The sequence below is a fragment of the Penicillium concentricum genome (assembly GCF_028827145.1).
Source record: "Penicillium concentricum strain IBT 3081 chromosome Unknown utg000003l_segment0_segment0, whole genome shotgun sequence".
In the NCBI taxonomy this organism is placed as follows: Eukaryota; Fungi; Ascomycota; class Eurotiomycetes; order Eurotiales; family Aspergillaceae; genus Penicillium; species Penicillium concentricum.
In genome coordinates, this window is record NW_026622756.1 from 259,846 (window position 1) to 278,286 (window position 18,441).

General features: G+C 50.7%; 3 protein-coding genes across 3 annotated transcripts; 1 reads left to right on the top strand and 2 right to left on the bottom strand.

The window, feature by feature from the left end:
* Window positions 1–87: 87 nt before the first annotated feature.
* Window positions 88–4,728, bottom strand: N7517_007966 (putative ATP dependent RNA helicase; the record flags this gene model as incomplete). Its single annotated transcript, XM_056725696.1, has 6 exons — window positions 88–297; window positions 367–694; window positions 757–970; window positions 1,023–2,320; window positions 2,380–3,922; window positions 3,978–4,728. 6 exons carry the CDS (start codon window positions 4,726–4,728, stop codon window positions 88–90), a joined length of 4,344 nt encoding a protein of 1,447 aa, XP_056576547.1.
* A 295-nt stretch (window positions 4,729–5,023) lies between these two features.
* On the top strand, window positions 5,024–14,979 carry N7517_007967 (uncharacterized protein; the record flags this gene model as incomplete). Its single annotated transcript, XM_056725697.1, has 12 exons — window positions 5,024–5,144; window positions 5,203–8,154; window positions 8,208–12,032; window positions 12,090–12,281; window positions 12,341–12,496; window positions 12,551–12,632; window positions 12,691–12,832; window positions 12,884–13,434; window positions 13,937–14,020; window positions 14,183–14,452; window positions 14,554–14,704; window positions 14,836–14,979. 12 exons carry the CDS (start codon window positions 5,024–5,026, stop codon window positions 14,977–14,979), a joined length of 8,670 nt encoding a protein of 2,889 aa, XP_056576548.1.
* Window positions 14,980–16,473: 1,494 nt separating this feature from the next.
* On the bottom strand, window positions 16,474–17,724 carry N7517_007968 (uncharacterized protein; the record flags this gene model as incomplete). The annotated part of the gene is made up of 1 exon (XM_056725698.1): window positions 16,474–17,724. One exon carries the CDS (start codon window positions 17,722–17,724, stop codon window positions 16,474–16,476), a length of 1,251 nt encoding a protein of 416 aa, XP_056576549.1.
* Between the last annotated feature and the right edge of the window lie 717 nt (window positions 17,725–18,441).

Genomic DNA, 18,441 nt, shown 5'->3' on the forward strand with positions numbered 1-18,441 from the left:
GACCCAACCATATTCATCATGATTTTTTTTTTACAAGCATATCTCATCAAAGGTGCGGAGCATAATCACACATCAGCGCTGATATATTCATCTTTTACCAGCTTGAGCAAAGATCTGTTGCCAAATGTCGATCCACTGCTGATGCTTATATGACAACTGACGGTGGGGGTTGCGGAAAGTGTTCGAAAGGATCTCGCGCAGGCGGCTGTTGAGAATTTTCAAGGCTAGCATAGACTTCCAATCTCGCACAGCGAATCGAATACGGTTTGCGTCAATGGAGACGACACCAGAATACATCTATTTGGTGGTGGTTAGCTTATTGCCAAATGAGACTAGGAAAGGATATGCGAAAGATCGCTGTCGTACCTTGAACTCAGCATCACCACACAGTAAGGCTATGGCAAAATCATCCACTGCGCTGGTATCATGCGCGTTGAGGTTGCGGGCACGTGCCATGATGCTGTAGTATGACAGCCACTTGACGGACGAGTCCGCCCTCTTGTTGACAGAAACCGCAGGTAGTGTGACTGTCTGGTTGTTGCCAACGTTGCGCCAGCCCTTGCCTTCGCGCGTCAGAAGCTTAGGGTAGAAACTCCAGGCGATGACCGAGTTGATCACAACATCGTTGTCACTGTTGACATCGAAGTCTTCAGGGATGATGAAGAATTGGCGGTTTCGGCTGTTGGAACGCGCACTGCAGGGTTGGTTAGCAGTTGTCAGGATGAGACGTGATGTTTGGGCGAAGGGATTTCTTACCGGTTAAGGGCCGCTTTCTGTGATGTATCTAGGGTCAGAAGACCTGCGTCGGCAATTGACACTACCAGTTGCATTTTGATATCCTCGATTGCCAGCAATGTCTGGGCGCTGAGGAAGTTCTTTCGGCAGAAAGAATACTCATTGGACCCCGGTGTGCTTCTCGTACGTCTCCAGCTGCAATATGCGTTGTATACGGTCAAGAGATCCGAGTCACCTAGCATTTGTTAGTTATCAACTGTGGGAGACCGATATATTTTGGGACATACCTCTTCGGAAAGACGCCCGTGCACCATCGCGTTGTGAATTGGATCCGATTGTATTCACAAATGGCGATTTGGAAGAAAGGATGGCAGCAATGCTGACAGTCGCATCCAAGCACCGGAAGAAGGCTCCATGAATGATCATTTTGCCGAGGAACACATCCAGCGGCAATTTGGCCAGTTGTGTTCCCAGAGAGGTTAGGCTCTCGTTGCTGGTCAGTGCTTTAACTTCCTTCAATGAATCAATGGCGCGGCGAATGTTTTTAGACGACGGCGGGTCAAGAGCTTCGAGGAGTGTCTGCTCCACTTCTCCCAATTTGCAGATCTTCACACGAAGCACTAGATCCTGCAAAGAAAGGCGCAGTAATTCAGGGGTTTGCTGTTCCGAAAGCAACTTTTCATGGCGGTGTCTAGTGAACAAGTGGAAGCAGATACCGTTCTGGACACGTCCAGCACGACCACGACGCTGTTTAGCGTTCGCACGCGAGATGAATGACTCAACAAGACGGGATAATTGACGTCTCTCATCGAAGCGCATGATCTTCTCCTTTCCTGCGTCGACCACAGCAGTGATATCTGGGATGGTGATACCTGTTTCCGCAATGTTCGTTGCAATAACGATCTTTCGTATGCCTTCCGGGGGTATGTTAAAAGCCTTTTCTTGGTCTTCACTGGCAATTGAGGAGTGAAGCGTATGCACAATCCAGCCCCTCTGGAACATTGGCTCGGACAGGATCTCGTCGTTTAGTCGACGGATTTCCGCCAGTCCAGGCATGAAGATCAAGATCGCCTTGCTGTAGTGAGTCATCTCCGGGGCCGTAGCAATCTTCAGAAGCAACCTCTTGATCAGGTCGTAGTCTAGTCTGTACTCATCGATGTTGATGATAGTCTCCTTGGTCTGTCTAGAGTACCCATCAAGACTGGCTTGGAGACCTCCTGTGGTGTCAGCATCCGTGGGTGGGTCATCCATATCATCGTCGAGGACTGTGTGCTGGACATCCTCCGACAAACGGTAGTTGGTCATCTCGACCGCATCCTCCAGGTACTTCATTTCCACTGGGAAAGTTCGCCCTGGGATGTTCAAAACTGGTACCCCGCCGAGATAGTTCGAGAAACGCTGCGCATCAAGGGTGGCAGACATGAGGATGAGTTTTAGGTCAGGCCGCTTCTGCATGAGTCGTCGGAGCACGATCAGAAGGAAGTCACTGTCGATAGTGCGCTCGTGAACCTCATCAAGAACTACATGAGTGATATCTTGGAAGTCATCGGGCCGTTCGAGCATTCGTACAACCACTCCCGTGGTACTATAAAGCATTAGTTGAGCGACCACAAAGGTAAAACCGAGAGAGAAGTGAGGACTTACGCGTATATCAATGGCGTGGATTGAGTGAACTTGCTTTCCAATCGTACCGCAAATCCAATGAGGGACCTATTCGTGCCCACTTCATTCTTGCTCTCTCCAAGCTCTTCGCTAACACGTCGAGCAAGCGAGATTGCAGAGATACGACGGGGCTCGGTCACATAGATCTTGCATGGTCGGCCTTGGATCATCTCATGCTCGAGAATGAATGACGGAATCTGTGTACTCTTTCCACTACCTGTTTCACTGCAAATGATCAGAGCTCGGTGATCATCGAGCGTGCTCAGGATCTCGTCTTTAAAGGCCCAGATTGGGAGGTTCATTCTACCCTGCATCATGCGGTGATAGGAGGGCGTCGACGATTTAGCCATCCATGCTTCTTTCGAGCGGTCATCGATACCCGAGTAATTGTCACGCGCAGACCCTTTCATCGGGGCGCCCGGCTTGCTAGCAACGCCGTTCCTCTTCCGGAAGTTGTCAGATAGAACGACATCATCTTCGAAGGTGCCTTGGTTCTCTTGGATTAGACGCTTCAACTCTTTCACAGTATTTTTGTCGACTTCATCCTGCTGGGCCTTCTGCAGCGTTGCGAACTCAGTCCAGAGTTCTCTCCAAACCGCTGGCAACCGTAGGTAAGCCTTGCCCTCCTTGGAATTCTGGGGGAACAATATGAACAAAGCCAGAGTCGACACGTATCCCTCAGCCTGCTGGGCATTCGGTGTGGTAATGCCATCCATTGACACAAAAGTAGCCAAGGCATTCGACTTGTGTGTAATCGATTCCACTGCTAACGGGAATGGGGCTTCTTGGGGCTTCGACCATCGCACCTCGAGAGCCTTCCTATTCGAATGAATTGAAGAGGAGAAATCCTGGTAGACAACCACGCAAGATGAATCTCTTGATTTACAAGTCTCTTCCAAGACTCGCCGTGGGCTCAGACCTGTCGATTTCCCAAAGTCGCGGAGTGTGAACGGGGTCTGGATCTCTGGAGGGATACCTAAAATCGAGCCTGAATCCTCAGCCTCGGCTTGGAACAAGTCCCCAAGGGCATCCTCCATCCCATCGATCGTAAGGAGCTCCGGGTCTAGCTCTTCGTTGATCTCGGGCTTTGGCTGATCTCCTGCATCGGTCGGAGGCTTTTTCTTTCTGTCCACCGGGCGCCGAATAAATGAAGCATCCTTTCTGAGCTCGTCAAGCTTTTGCTCCCATATGTACTCTGCTTCTCGGCGTTCGAAAAGGACATCACGTTCGATCTTGGCAATCTTCCGCTGCAGTTTAGAGGTTTCAGGGTCATCTGACAGATTGCCAGCGCCGCCTCGACCCTTCTTGCCCTTTCCGGGGCGATCGAAAAGATCTGGCTCCAGGCTATAAAGTTGAGTCTGTAGCTCTAGCCATTCGGGAACCATGATATCTGGGTCGACTGAGCTGTCCGAGTCGTATGAAATAGGAGGAGCAACCTTTGCTGCCTTCCAGTCAGCCTTCTTGTTTCCTTGCTTGCTTCGATTTTGGGATGAAACAGGAGTTGAAGTCCCTGAAGCCTTGGATTCTGCTAATAGTCAGCATTATGTTTAACGGAAAACTTCAAGCCATGGAGGTTTTACCTGTCATCCATGAGGTGACACTATCCGCGTCTTTCAGTTGGCGAGTATTTGTCTGTGTGTAAGAGGGCAATTCGTTCTTATCACTGTGCGTAGCCAACCATTCCATTGCTTCCTCCAGATTCCACACAACATCTCGACCAGCACTGGTTGAGTTACCAGCAAAATATTGCAAAACATGCTTCAGTGCATCCTCGACGCGGTTTTCTGGGAAGTCGAGTTTGAGCAGTGTTTCCTTCAAAGTCCAAAGTTTGTTGTATAGTTCCTCCTCGGAGCCAGCCTGTTTTGAACTTGTGATCCGTCCACTTGCTATAAGATAGTCATGCTCTTCGGTACCGGCCAGTTCGAGAATACTGTCTTGAATATCTGTCGGTAACCACTCCAGAAGGTTCAATGTTACTGATTGCTGTCGGAAAACGCGGCGTTCGTTCTCCAGCTTGGTGGCCTGGCGCGCTGCGTCATTTTTACACTTGACGGCGTATTTATCAACCAGAATCTGGAGCTCTGCTTCTTCAAAATGCTTTTCTAGCTCCTCCGGTGTGTAATCTTGTAACGAGGTGGTCGTTTGTGGTGCGGCGGCATCTGCAGTGCGTTCAGGTTGCGGCTCGTTTTCCGGCGTGACTTTTGATTCTTCGGTGACTGGAGGAGGTGTTGATATTGCCTCTGGCTTAGGCTTTGAGGGCATAGAAACTGTCGCAAAGCCTCGAGCCGGATTGGAGGCGGGCTTCTTCTTTTTCTTGCTGCTGGGCGGCATTATGGCTGAATTATCAGCGGGCCCAGCGGAGGAGTCTTCAAAGCACGCTGAAAGTCAGCGGTCAAAGACCAATAAATTTGGCCTGTGAAATACTGTGAAATATGGTGTGAAATATTCCCAAAAAGGGTGTTGAAATATGTAAAGAACGAAGAGTCGGCCATGCCTGTTTAATGGCGGGATGGAATCCAGCTCCCCACACAAAACTCTTATGACAGCATTCCTAGCCCACTTCACCAACTTCACACTCTCTGAACCAACCCCTTCTCTCTCCATTCCCCCGTATTGACCGCCGATCATGGATGGAATTCCATGGGACCAGGTCAAGGCCGGGGATCTGGATGCCTTGCAGGTCGTTCTCCTCTCGAGTTCGACCTCGCGCAGGCTCCGGGCCCTGCAAGAACTCCGCGACAAGAATGGTAGCGTGATAATCCATGGCCTCATGGCAAGCAGATTCACTAACTATTCATTCTATAGGGTCTGAACTATCCCCAGAAACCCATCACGATATACTAGAGTTGCTTTTCCGCACCTATCCTCTCTATGTCGATCGATCCTCCCGACAGGCGGTTCAACGATGCCTCCGCTCTCTCCTCCGCGGTCCCAATGCGACCGAAGAGTTAAAATTCCTTACGCAAAAATTGCAAATCGAGGCATCTAGACCAGGTCTGGCTTCCTCATTTGCATTTGTTTTGTTGGAATGGTGCTGTATTCTGTTGCAGCAGGCTAGCGAGGACCAGAACACACCGTTGGCCACTGTGCTAGATCTGATTGCGGTTGATGCCAAGGCGCTGGAAAATTGTCTTTCCCACAATCCCAAGTCTGCAGTAAAGCAGTCAGCCCTCCGAGTAACAAGACGTGCCTTGCGCGCCGTATTTTCGTCCGAGGCATGGGGTGTTGATGCAGTGCGGCAGTCTGTTAGCCGACTGACTGCAGACTCTACCGCAGCCTACAAGAATGCGCCTCTTCTTGGTGTCGTATGTGGAGTCTGCGCGCGGCTAGCAGACAAGGCGTCAATCCTCGAAGAGTCGAAGAAAGAGATTTTGGCTTTCTACATCAAGGAGGTCGTCAGCTCAAAATCTGCTGTGCCCGCACATGTCGCCAATGGAATGTCTGACTTCTTTACTTCCTTCGTGACATATGAAGATATCGCCACCGAATTGGTTCCTCCCATGGAAAAGTCCATACTACGAGCGCCGGAGGTGATTCTCGGAGGCGTGATTCCTCCTTTCTGTGCCTCTTTGCCGGAAGAAATTGATCTCTCGGAAATGGTGCATACACGCCTTTGCAAGCATCTTTTAACTAGCATGAAGTCAAATAACCCATCAATTCGTCAAGGAGCATCTGACTCTTTTGCATCCTTGCTCTCTCGATGCAGAACTGATCCCTTGGTCTTGAAGATCACGAGTGAAATCATTGGTCCTCTGAAAACCCAGAAGATTACTACTCCTGAGCACCGTTTGGCTTACGCCCAAGCCATTGCGGCTATTTCACCCTCGGCGGATGTCTCTCGAGAGATTGTTCAAGGATTCTGCCCCGTCTTTTCACGGGAGTCGAACGAAGCTGCTCTGGAAGAGGAGATCAAATCCTTCAGCAAGCACCTTACTTACCTCGTTCAATCCAAGCTCAAGGTTAGCGATGATGTTGTCAGCACTATCGTTAAGGGTGTATCCGATAAGCGAATTCCGTTCCGGAAGATCTGGCAAGCAAGTGTGGGAGAAGTCCTATGGAAGTCCGATCTTGAGGATTTGAAGACTCCTGAAATTGAACCACTTGTCACCAAGTTCGTCGCCAAGATGAAGGATTTGTTTGGTGAGGTTGCTTCCAACCCGCTTCCCTCCGCCCAAAGCGGCGCTCTATCTTCGGCTTATCTCTTCCTGGCTCTGTTCCACCGAGTTTCCGATGTTCAAGAGTCTGCTAGGCCTGCTTGGGAGGAGAATGTAGCCCAATCGATGACACTCAGTCCCAAACCTTCTTTCCTCCTCAATCCCAAGGCATACTCGAAGTTGAGTTCCAAGGAAGAGATCCAGTGGTTTGTCAGGGCTCTGGCCGCCGTTACCTCCGGATCCAAGTTTGCTGGCTCTGAAGACGCATCCAAGACGGCTTGGGCTCAGGCCTTTATCTACGCAATTACTGCGCCTGCTATTCCCTCAAACATTCGCGAGAGCTCCGCAGAAACTTTATCCCGAGTCTATTTGACGGATGTGGCCTCTTTTGGGCGCATTGTTCTCAATGCACTGTGGGCCTGGATCTTTTCATTCCGGACCGCGGAGAAGGAATCGGCAGCCTTTTCTGCTGGATCAGAGAGTGAACGCCTGCTTCATATGGTCTTGAAGGCCCTGTGCCCAACCAAGGCTGTTGTGGGATCCTCTGGAATTTCCTCTTCCGATCTGGAAGTTCTGCTCATTGAACTTCTGGTTTTGGGTCGACCTGAGTTGATTCCGAACACCTCATGGATTGATTTATGCTTGAGGACCGGCACCGACCCTGGAAATCTTGTGCGCGCACACCCTGAGAAGTGTATTGAGCAGTTGGTTCGCGTCAACGCAGACCCTGTGCAGTCAGCGGTGCCGAATGTTAACCTTGCTGTCTGGAGCGCTGGGGCTGAATTGGCATTTGTTGCCCCCGATGCAATGATCCCGCGTTTGGTTGATCAGATTAAATATGATTTGGACGGCACTCGCCTATCTAAGTTCACTGCCACTGACGCCGCCATTTCACGCACCCCCGAAGGAACCGCTTTCATCGATGTGCTCAGCAGCAAGTCGAAGCAGCCTGCCTTCGATAAGAGCACTAAGGACTATGATACTCTGAAGTGGGAACAAGAGCTCCGTGCGCAATTAGCTGAAAAGAAGGGCCAAAGCCAAAAGAAGCTTACGCCTGAGGAAAATTCCAAGGTTAAAGCCCAGCTTTCCAAGGAGGCCAAGATCCGTCATGAAGTTTTGGAAGAAGTCAAGCGGATCGAAAGAGGAGCGGGCCTTATCCAGGGCCTCGTAACGGGTCCCGCCAACGACGTCGAGGGATGGATCAACGCTGCCGTCAGTTCTTTGCTATCCCTTGCTCAGGCTGGCGCCGGTCTATTTGTCGGTGATGTTGTCTCCCGGGCGTTCATCACTTGTGCCGACGAGGTGTCCACCCGCCTTGGTCCTCTGCGTTCTTTCGTCGGCATCGCAACACTGCGAGCCATCGGCAACACCAATCTCCCCACCGATATGGAATTAGAGCCCCTCGGAGAACTCGTCACAAGAATCCTCTACCGATTGCGCTTTGCTTCTGAGCAGCGTCCTTTCGATGCCACATCTCTCGCATACGTCCTTCCTCTTATCTCTCTGGTTTTGACTCAGAATGGCATTGAAGAAGCGAAAGGAGAAGAAGAAGGCACCCAAGTTCTCCTTGCTCTTGAGTTCCTGTCCTTCCACTCTGGCTCTTGTGAGTTTTACTTATACACCAGTGTGAAACCAACTTCTAACGTTCTTATGTAGTCGCCGACGCCCGTCTTCCTCGCGTCGAGGTTCTAGGTCAGCTTCTATCCGCCATGCAGAGATACACTCAGCACTACAAGCTGGTCAAGGACACCTTGTTCGACTTCTGCCGGTGCATCTCGCCGAACATCAACAGTGAGGAGCTGGATACGCTTTTGCAGGGAACCATTGTCGCCGAGTCCTCCGTCCGAACAACTGTTCTTCAGGTCGTTGAGGCTGAGATCGATCTGACTGACCTCGATTTCTCGGAGCACATCTGGCTTGGCTGCCACGACATCGTGGAGGAGAATGCTGACATTGCAGACACGATCTGGGAAGACAATGCACTGGAGGTGGATGACACCTCGTTCAGCAAGATCATGAAATATTTGGACTCCAAGGACCACCAGCTTAGAGGTGCTGCTGCTCGCGCTTTGGCACATGCCATTGAATTTGATAAGAGCAAGTTTGCGGGCATTCTGTCTGAACTGCAGTCCAAATATGTGGAAGAAATCAAACCTAAGGCACCCGAAAAGGACGCCTACGGAATGCCTAAGAAAATAGACAATGCAGACCACTGGGAAGCTCGCAGTGGTATTGCGCTGGCCTTCAATGCCATGACGCATGGATTCGACGGTGACGCGGCTGTCTCCTTTTTGCGATTCTTGATTGAAAAGGGTCCCTTGCTCGATGGAAATTCCCGGGTCCGTGGCCAGATGACAGAGAGTGGTAAATCTATCATCATTTTGCGAGGAGAGTCAAAGGTTGAGGAGATGATGAAACTGCTCCAAACAACCCTGGAAACCTCGGATAAAGACACAAAAACCTCTGACCTGCTGAATGAGGCTGTCATCGTGTTATATGGATCTGTGGCGACACATCTCAAGGCAGATGATCCTCGCTTGCAGACTGTTATCAGTGAACTGCTCGTGGCTCTCGATACCCCTTCGGAGTCTGTGCAGCACGCTGTGTCCGAGTGTCTGCCACCGTTGATCAGATTGTCTGGTTCCAAGACGGCAGAATATGTGGAAAACCTACTCTACCGACTTTTCAATGCCCCCGACTATCCTCGTCAACGCGGTGCTGCGTACGGTCTTGCTGCGGTCGTGTGTGGCAGAGGTGTCGCAACATTGCGGGAGTACCGAATCATGAGCCAGCTCAAGGAGGCCACTGAGAACAAGAGAGAAAAGGATCACCGACGGGGCGCTTTGTTGGCTTATGAGCTTTTCGCCTTGGTTCTGGGCCGAACCTTTGAGCCTTATGTGATCCATCTCGTACCCCAGCTTCTGGGAGGATTTGGTGACACCAGCATTAGCGTCCGCGATACTTGCCTGGAGGCTTCAAGGGCTTGCTTCCAGAACCTCAGCTCTTACGGTGTCAAGGAGATTCTCCCCACCCTACTCGATGGCTTGGACGATACGCAATGGCGTAGTCAGAAGGGTGCTTGCGATCTGCTTGGAGCCATGGCCTATCTGGACCCGCAGCAGCTTGCAGCCAGTTTGCCTGATATCATTCCGCCTTTGACGATTGTGCTCAATGACACCCACAAGGAAGTCCGTAGCGCAGCGAACCGCAGTCTTCAGCGCTTCGGCGAGGTTATCAGCAACCCTGAAGTAAAGAGCTTGGTTGGCGTGCTTCTGAAGGCTTTGAGTGATCCAACGAAGCACACAGATGAGGCCCTGGATTCCTTGATCAAGGTTTCCTTCGCACACTACCTCGATGCCCCCTCCCTGGCCCTTGTTGTGCGCATTCTCGAGCGTGGTCTTAGTGACCGATCTAACACCAAGCGGAAGTCGGCACAGATTATTGGCAGTTTGGCTCATCTCACAGAGCGCAAGGATCTCATCGCGCACTTACCCATTATTGTGGCCGGTCTTAGCTTGGCCATTGTTGATCCAGTTCCCACAACCCGTGCTACTGCCTCCAAGGCCCTTGGCTCACTCATCGAGAAACTCGGAGAGGACGCTCTGCCAGAGCTCATTCCCAACCTCATGGCTACCCTCAAATCCGATACTGGAGCCGGTGACAGACTTGGATCTGCTCAAGCCCTTTCGGAGGTTCTTGCAGGCCTTGGTACAACCAGACTCGAGGAGACACTGCCAACTATTCTCCAGAACGTTTCCAGCGCCAAACCCGCTGTTCGTGAAGGCTTCATGACCCTCTTCATCTTCTTGCCTGCTTGCTTCGGTAACAGCTTCGCCAACTACCTCAGCAAGATCATCCCCCCTATTCTTGCTGGCCTGGCTGATGATATTGAGTCTATTCGCGAGACCGCTCTCCGGGCCGGTCGTCTGCTTGTCAAGAACTTCGCCCACAAGGCCATCGATCTCTTGCTTCCCGAGTTGGAGCGTGGTCTTGCGGACGACAGCTACCGCATCCGTTTGAGTTCCGTCGAGCTTGTCGGCGATCTTCTCTTCAGTCTTACTGGTATCTCTGGCAAGAATGAGGGAGATGAAGAGGAGGAGGAAGCCACTCAAGCTGGCCAATCCTTGTTGGAGGTTCTCGGAGCCGAGCGCAGGGACAAGGTTCTTTCGGCTCTGTACATCTGTCGCTGCGATACCTCAGGCCAGGTCAAGAGTGCGGCCCTGGGTGTCTGGAAGGCTCTTGTCGCCTCCCCCAGGACGCTCAAGGACATGGTTCCCACGCTGTCTCAACTCATTATTCGCCGTCTCGGGTCCTCCAACATGGAGCAGAAGGTCATTGCCAGCAACGCTCTTGGAGACCTTATCAAGAAGGCTGGAGAGTCTGTTCTCAACACCTTGCTGCCCTTGCTTCAAGATGGTCTTCAGACTTCGCCCGATGTGGAGGTCAAGCAAGGTATCTGTATTGCTCTCCGCGAGCTTATCAATGCCGCCTCCCCCGATGCGCTGGAGGACTTTGAGGATATTCTCATCGCCACCGTGCGTGTGGCTCTGGTGGATAACGATGACGATGTGCGAGAAGCTGCTGCTGAGGCCTTCGATTCGTTGCAGCAGATCATGGGCAAGCGGGTCGTGGACCAGGTCCTGCCTTACCTTCTTCATTTGTTGAGAGACGACGATAATGCCGAGCAGGCGTTGTCGGCTCTGTTGACGCTTCTCACGGAGCAGACTCGCGCCAATATTATCCTTCCCAACCTCATTCCCACGTTGCTCACCCCGCCAATTACTGCTTTCAACGCCAGAGCCCTCGCATCTCTGGCTGAAGTTGCTGGCTCTGCCATGACAAGGAAATTGCCCACTATCCTTAACTCCCTCATGGATGGCATCATCGAGACTACCGACGAGGAGCTTCGAACAGAGCTCAGCACTGCCTTCGACACCGTCTTGGTGTCTGTAGACGAGTACGATGGCCTGAGTGTCGGCATGAATGTGATGGTCGCTCTTGTCAAGCACGACGATCACCGTCGTCGCGCTGCTGCGGCCCTCCATCTGACCAAGTTCTTCGCGGAAGCTGAGGTTGACTTCTCGAGGTACTACCAGGACTTGATCCGCGCCTTGCTGATTTCATTCGACGACCCAGACAAGGATGTCGTCAAGGCGGCATGGACTGCCCTCACTGGTCTCATGTCTCACATGCGCAAGGAAGAGATGGAGAGCTTGGCTATTCCCACCCGCCAGATTCTGCGACAGGTTGGCGTGGCTGGCGCGGACCTGCCCGGCTTCAGCCTGCCCAAGGGTATCATGGCTATCTTGCCGATCTTCTTGCAAGGTCTTCTCAATGGTACTACCGATCAGCGTACCCAGTCGGCTCTTGCGATGTCGGATATCATTGACCGGACTCGTGCCGAGTCATTGAAGCCTTTCGTGACTCAGATCACCGGTCCGCTTATTCGTGTTGTGTCAGAACGTTCAGTCGATATCAAGTGTAAGTCATGCAAAGCTAAGGCTTGTGTGGTATCTGTTTACTGATCAAATTTTCCAGGCGCTATCTTCTATACTCTTAACAAGCTGTTGGAGAAGATCCCCTTAGCTGTCAAGCCGTTCCTGCCCCAGCTCCAGCGTACATTCGCCCGTGGTCTGGCCGATACCACAAGCGAGACTCTGCGCAACCGGGCTGCCAAGGGTCTTGGTATTTTGATTACCCTGACTCCCAGAGTTGATCCTCTTATTGCTGGTAAGTCACGGGAAGTTTTATACATGGAACGTAGCCCATCGCTAACTTTGATATTTCAGAACTTATTGCTGGATCGAAGACCTCCGACGTTGGCGTGAAGAACGCGATGATGAAGGCTCTACAGGAGGTGGTTGGTAAGGCCGGTGCCAACATGAGCGAGGCATCCCGGCAAGCGATCCTTGCTCTGATTGATGATGACGCTAGCGACCAGACTGGTAAGATGATTATCAACGATTCCTGTGCTTCACGGCTCTCTAACATGTTCACAGATTCCGTTGCCATTACCAACGCTCGTCTGCTCGCTGCTCTCGTGAAGGTCCTCCCTGCTGCAAACTCGGTTCCTCTTATCAAGTATGCATATTCGTTCTCGTGGTTTGATTTTGCTGGATGCTAATATATTTCCTTGTAGGAACCGTATTCTTGCTGGCTCCCTCTCTCATGCAGCGATCCTCGGACTCAATGCTCTTTTGGCTGAATGCGCCGAGGTTCTGACAGAACACTTCTCTGTGGAGCTGCCCACCGTCATCTGCCAAGGTCTTGCAAACAAGGATGTAAGTTGAATGCTAAACCACCATTACTGCTCGTGACTAACTCAGAAACAGCCCTTCATCTCCGACAACAGCGCTCTTGCTGCAGGCAAATACCTCTTGTCCAATGACGGCGACCATTCTTTCGAGTCAAGCAAGACCATCTTTGAGGCCTTGGCATCTGCTATTCAGGTCGGCAACCCGGTTGACACCAGGCGGTTGAGCTTGGTAACCATCCGGACTGTCAGCCGTCTTCACCCCGAGCTGACCCGTCCTCATCTGGCTCTGCTCGCACCACCCATCTTCGCTAGTGTCCGTGATCTCGTGATCCCCGTCAAGCTGGCTGCGGAAGCAGCATTCTTGTCTATCTTCTCCGTGGTTGAGTCTGACAGCGAGGTGTTTGACAAGTATATGGCCGGTCCGGGTGCATCTCTCCCACCAGGCCCCAAGCGCAGCATGTCTGATTACTTCAAGCGCATTGCTGTTCGTTTGGCTAACCAGGCGCGTGAGCGTCGGGAGGCTGAAGGTGGTGAGGGTGGCTTGGGACTGTCGAACGATGAGCTAGATGATGAGAAGGAATTGTGGAGCATTGGCAAGGTTGATCTCGGAGAGGCCTTTGGCGATGAGTGATGATTTGTTTGCGCATCCAAGGAGCATCTAGATGTTTATAGATATACCCTTGGGTTTTATTTGTTTTAGTCGTACAAAAGTATTGCATATGTTTGTGTACATTTTATATTGCATCGTTTTATATCAATGAGCAGCCATCTACTGGACTGTTTTATACTGCAGATCACCCTTTCCTAAATAGGAATATCAGATCAGGTGACACTGCTTGTCTTTAACATCACGTGATGATATCCGTTTGGGGTCATCTACAACGAAAGCCATGACAGTCAGCGAAAGAGAAAAAAAGAATGAAACCCAAATTGCAATTCTACTAATATCCCAGCATCTTTATTCCAACATTTCCCAACGTAAGTACTCTTGGCTTCTTCCCCGGACTGCAAGATCTTCAAGTTCCATCATCCCGATTCGGACTAGCGCTAGGGCATACACCCTGGGGCACTCCGCCCGTTGTGGAAGGAGCACTCGCTTAGCCCTCGGCTGACCTAATGTGGCCCGCAGTGCCCTCTCAAACTCTCACCGTCGGGATTTCTCAGTGCCACGAACATCATCCGCCAACGACCGTCGATACGCCGACATCAAGATGTGAGTTCATCTCCAAGCTGCTATTGAACTTCTCGAATGCACTCCCGTGTGCTGTGGAAATTCATGCCCAACACCCAACTCGTGGACCCGATATTTTCGTTATAGTGGAGGAACAACTTCGTGATGTGTGTGCCATGATGCTGACCGGGTCTTTCACCACAGGGTCAACCTTACCACCCAGAAGCGCCTCGCCGCCTCCGTGGTCGGCTGCGGCAAGCGCAAGATTTGGCTCGACCCCAATGAGATGAACGAGATCTCCAACGCCAACTCTCGCCAGACCGTCCGCAAGCTCGTCGCTGATGGCCTCATCATCCGCAAGCCCGTCACCATGCACTCCCGTGCCAGCGCCCGTGAGCTCAACGAGGCTCGCCGCAACGGCCGTCACCGTGGTCTCGGAAAGCGCAAGGGTACCAAGGATGCCCGTATGCCCAGGTATGCACACCAACCTTTGTTCTCTGTCCGGCCTGTCTCGGACTCGCTCGATGGAATTGGAACCCGGGGCACAGTTGCTGATCTCGCTTTCCTCTGTTTAGCCAGGTCCTCTGGATGCGCCGCATGCGTGTTCTCCGTCGTCTGCTCGTCCGCTACCGCGCCGCCGGCAAGATCGATAAGCACCTTTACCACGAGCTCTACCACCTGAGCAAGGGTAACACCTTCAAGCACAAGCGTGCCCTCGTTGAGCACGTAAGTTACAACCCGGGTCAACCCCACGGATGACGATCGAACATGGAGCATGAACCCATGAAACAAACCCCCATGAAATACGCAAAACAGAACACACCCAGGCTGACTCGTTCTCTTTTTCACCGCTACAGATCCAGAAGGCTAAGGCTGAGCGTGCGCGCGACCGTGTCCTCAAGGAGGAGATGGACGCTAAGCGTGCCAAGAACAAGGCTCTCCGTGAGCGCCGGTTGGAGCGCAAGGAGGCTAAGCACAACGCTCTGATCAGCGAAGAGTAAATCTGATACAAAAATTCAATTACCCTTCCGTTGTTTGACGCTTTTCTTACAATTCGGCGGTCCGGAGGTTGGAAACGGTTAACTTCTGGGTTGGATTCGGGATTCGAGGCTGTTCCCGATATCGAACTCAGGTCGGCCTTCGGCGTCTTCCTATTAGTCTAGATTCTGTTACGACTTTCTCTCCTTCCCTTGTTTTCTCTGATAGCATGGGGTTCGTGGCCTTGTTGGATCTTTCGGAAAATATGGGGTATGGGAAATAGGAAGATGCGATGATGATGTGATACTCAAGCTATTCTTGTTAAAATGTAACGAGAAAGCAAAAGGAAATCTTTTTTTACTTCACCAAAAAACACAACAAAAACCGCACTCTTGTTCCCCGGCCCATATCTAATGCGCTTGGTATAAACCTGATATGTGGGGAAGCAGATGTCTTCTATAAGTCTATCATAAGCCCCGGTATCCTATTAGTGGTCTTGCTCATAGATTTCCTCTACATGTTGCGGGTCATAGTATTAAGTCTACGTCACTGACCAGTATCATGGATATCTATATTTCATGCTCTATGGAGACTTTTATTTTAATTATTCCCTCCTTGTCCCCTTGGCAACCTAAATCAAAGACCTCCAATGTAATTTATGGGTCTTGTGGCTACGCCACTGCTATTCTGGGGATTTGATCTAAAATGGCCTACCCACTCACTTCTAGACTTAACAGTCTCTCAACCCACAATATTGGCATAGATATGAAAAGAAGGCTTAGTTTTCTTAAACCTGATTAGAAGTAGGTACCAGATAATATATAACCAAACATTGAATATCTAACTAGATTTGTGCCAAACGTCATTCCCGCTGAATATATATATATCTACTACACAACTCCCACAATGTTCTGAGAGTAAAAATTCATTAACAGCCAAATATCAGCGTGGAACGAAAGCACAGGATATTCTAATAGCCGTAGACCAGCGTTAGAGTTCAAATACTTCTAAAATATATTGATAACCCCAAGTAGACAACAATTATGCCTCGAGCATGGTGTCATCCGTGCTTTGCAAATGTAGAACAACACCTAGGCAGACGGGCGTCTCAGCTCATATACTATACACAATAGTGGAATGGAAATGAAAGAATGGTGAAAATATATCAATACATTTTGAAAATAGAGATAAAATTTGAGTTCTTCCTCTCTTTAAATCGTACATATCGATATAACCCCAATGAACAACCTAGACCTTCAACACCGAACTCGAGATAAGATGTAAATGCACCCAAGGAGGAACCTTAGTAAGTAAATGCCAAAAAGAAAGAGAAAACATGCAGGCATAGCATTCGTAAGATCTTGTTATCGTAAACCAAAGCAAAGCCAGAAAAAGCAAGTGTATCCGCATAAACGTATAATATATGTAGGAAGTAAAGACCAAACCAAGAGAAAACCATGAAGCAAAACAAAAGCGAGTCCAAGGTGAAAAAAGACAAACAAACAAGAGTTTGCCATCTAAAACTTGACACCCCACGTAGTTGGGATCGAAGGAACAGAAGACCGGCGGTGGTGAGCATTTAGCGGAGGCTCAAGATCAAGATCGAAAGGATCACTGCGCATGCTATCACGCATAATAGGCGTATTCAAATATCCATGCGGTACAGCGAGAGCATCCACACTGTCGCGCTCGCAGTCCCAGTACCCCTGCCCACCTCGCCCGGCGCCCCGGGAAGAAGTGGAGTAGAGCGAGACCGAGCGAGATGGGGCTGAGATCTGGATAACTGCGGGCGGGTCCGCGAAGGGATCCGGTGTTCTCTCACCGCGCAGGTACATGCTGTCCAGAGATAAGTCTGGATTTGAGAGCTGCTGTTGCAGCGGGATGACCGGGAGTGTGGGTGATCGCGGGCCGATGTTGCCTGGGATCGAGGGGTAGGAGTGGTAGCGGTGATGGTGGCTGATTGATGAGCTCGTTGAGTCGCCTCTTATTAGTTTCTGTCTGATGCCTAGCCGCTCTGTTGCTATTTTCCGTCGTCGGCGACGCATGTAGAGTGCGCAGGCGAGCAGGGCGAAGATCGTGATTGCTGATCCTCCGATGATGCTCCCAACTATTGTTCCAGTTTTGGAGGGGCTGGAGTGGTCGGCTTGGGCTGTTTCTGAAGAGGCTGCGCTCGTGGCGGTTCCAATAAATGGTGGGATTGAAGGTGTGTTTGATGGTGCGGTGCTCGATCTGGCCGAGGTACTGATGGAGCTCATGGAGCTTATGGTGCCAATAGCTGTCTCCGACAAGACAGACAGCGACGAAAGAGATATACTCGAGCTAGTTAATGGAACCGGTGGAATCCACGTGCTGCTAGGGGCATCGGAATACCAGAGATCGGTGGATTCCGAAGTTGCGGAAATAGGAAAGTCCCCCGTTGGGCTTGATAGAACCGAGGTCGGGACCAGAGTCGAAACTGGGGGTTCCGAGATGACTGTTGCTGTAGAGCTGGAAGTCGATATTATGGTGTCCTGCTTAGTCGTTGACAGCTTAGTCGTCAGGGTTACGGTCACCGGGGTTGGGTTCAGTGTTGACGATAAGAAGTCAAGCACAGTGCTGGAATCAGGCCCGGAACCAGATATCGTATAGACCCATGTAGGGTAAATAGTCTCCGTTTCAATTGACGTGATTGTCACCAGGTTCAAGGGTTCAGAGGATAAATGTATGGGCGTCCGGATGAAGTTGAGCGGTGCAGAGGGAGTATCAATGGCGGACAAGGCACTCGACATCTCGCGAGCCCGCAGGCAGCACGGTTAAAAGACAAATCTGGTGGTATTTTCCGATTGCAATGAATGGAACATGGGAGCGACGTAGACGGATGGATCCCTTTGTATGAGTGTCAGAGAAAGCACAAAGCGACAAAGCAACCGACAAAGCAGTAGGATTATTAAGTTGGCTCTGATGGTTCATCCAAGCCTCTGTTTCTTGCTTTGTTTCTTGCTTTGTTTCTTGAAGCCTGGAGCCAGCCAACATAATCCCGTGGTCAGGGATTCCATACAGTTCCCAATTCACCCCAAAAGTGTATCACGTCAGATACGAAGAGGTCGGAGAGTTATATACAGGTTTTAATTTTTTTTCTCAGAATTAGACGGGGATGTTGTCAATCTGTAACCCGGCGCTTCTTCTAATAGGAACTGCCCCTCCTGTGACAGATGAACGGCGCTTAGCCATCGGCCCAATAAGACAGGTCGATGAACAATCACCAGAGAATATGGGAATTTCCATATACTCCGAACCTTTCTGCACGCGCACAATCTTGTTAGGGTTCGAGGAGTGCATCACCGAAACAGGGCAGTTTCGGATTTGGAGATTTTAATTTGGACTGGTCCAACCTTGGACTCCTTGAAGTTTCATGTTTTACCTATTTCAGCTGTGCAGTATCCTCGGCATTGAACAGCAATGCCTCTTTTAGTGAAGTCATGTGACTATAAGAAATCCACATATAA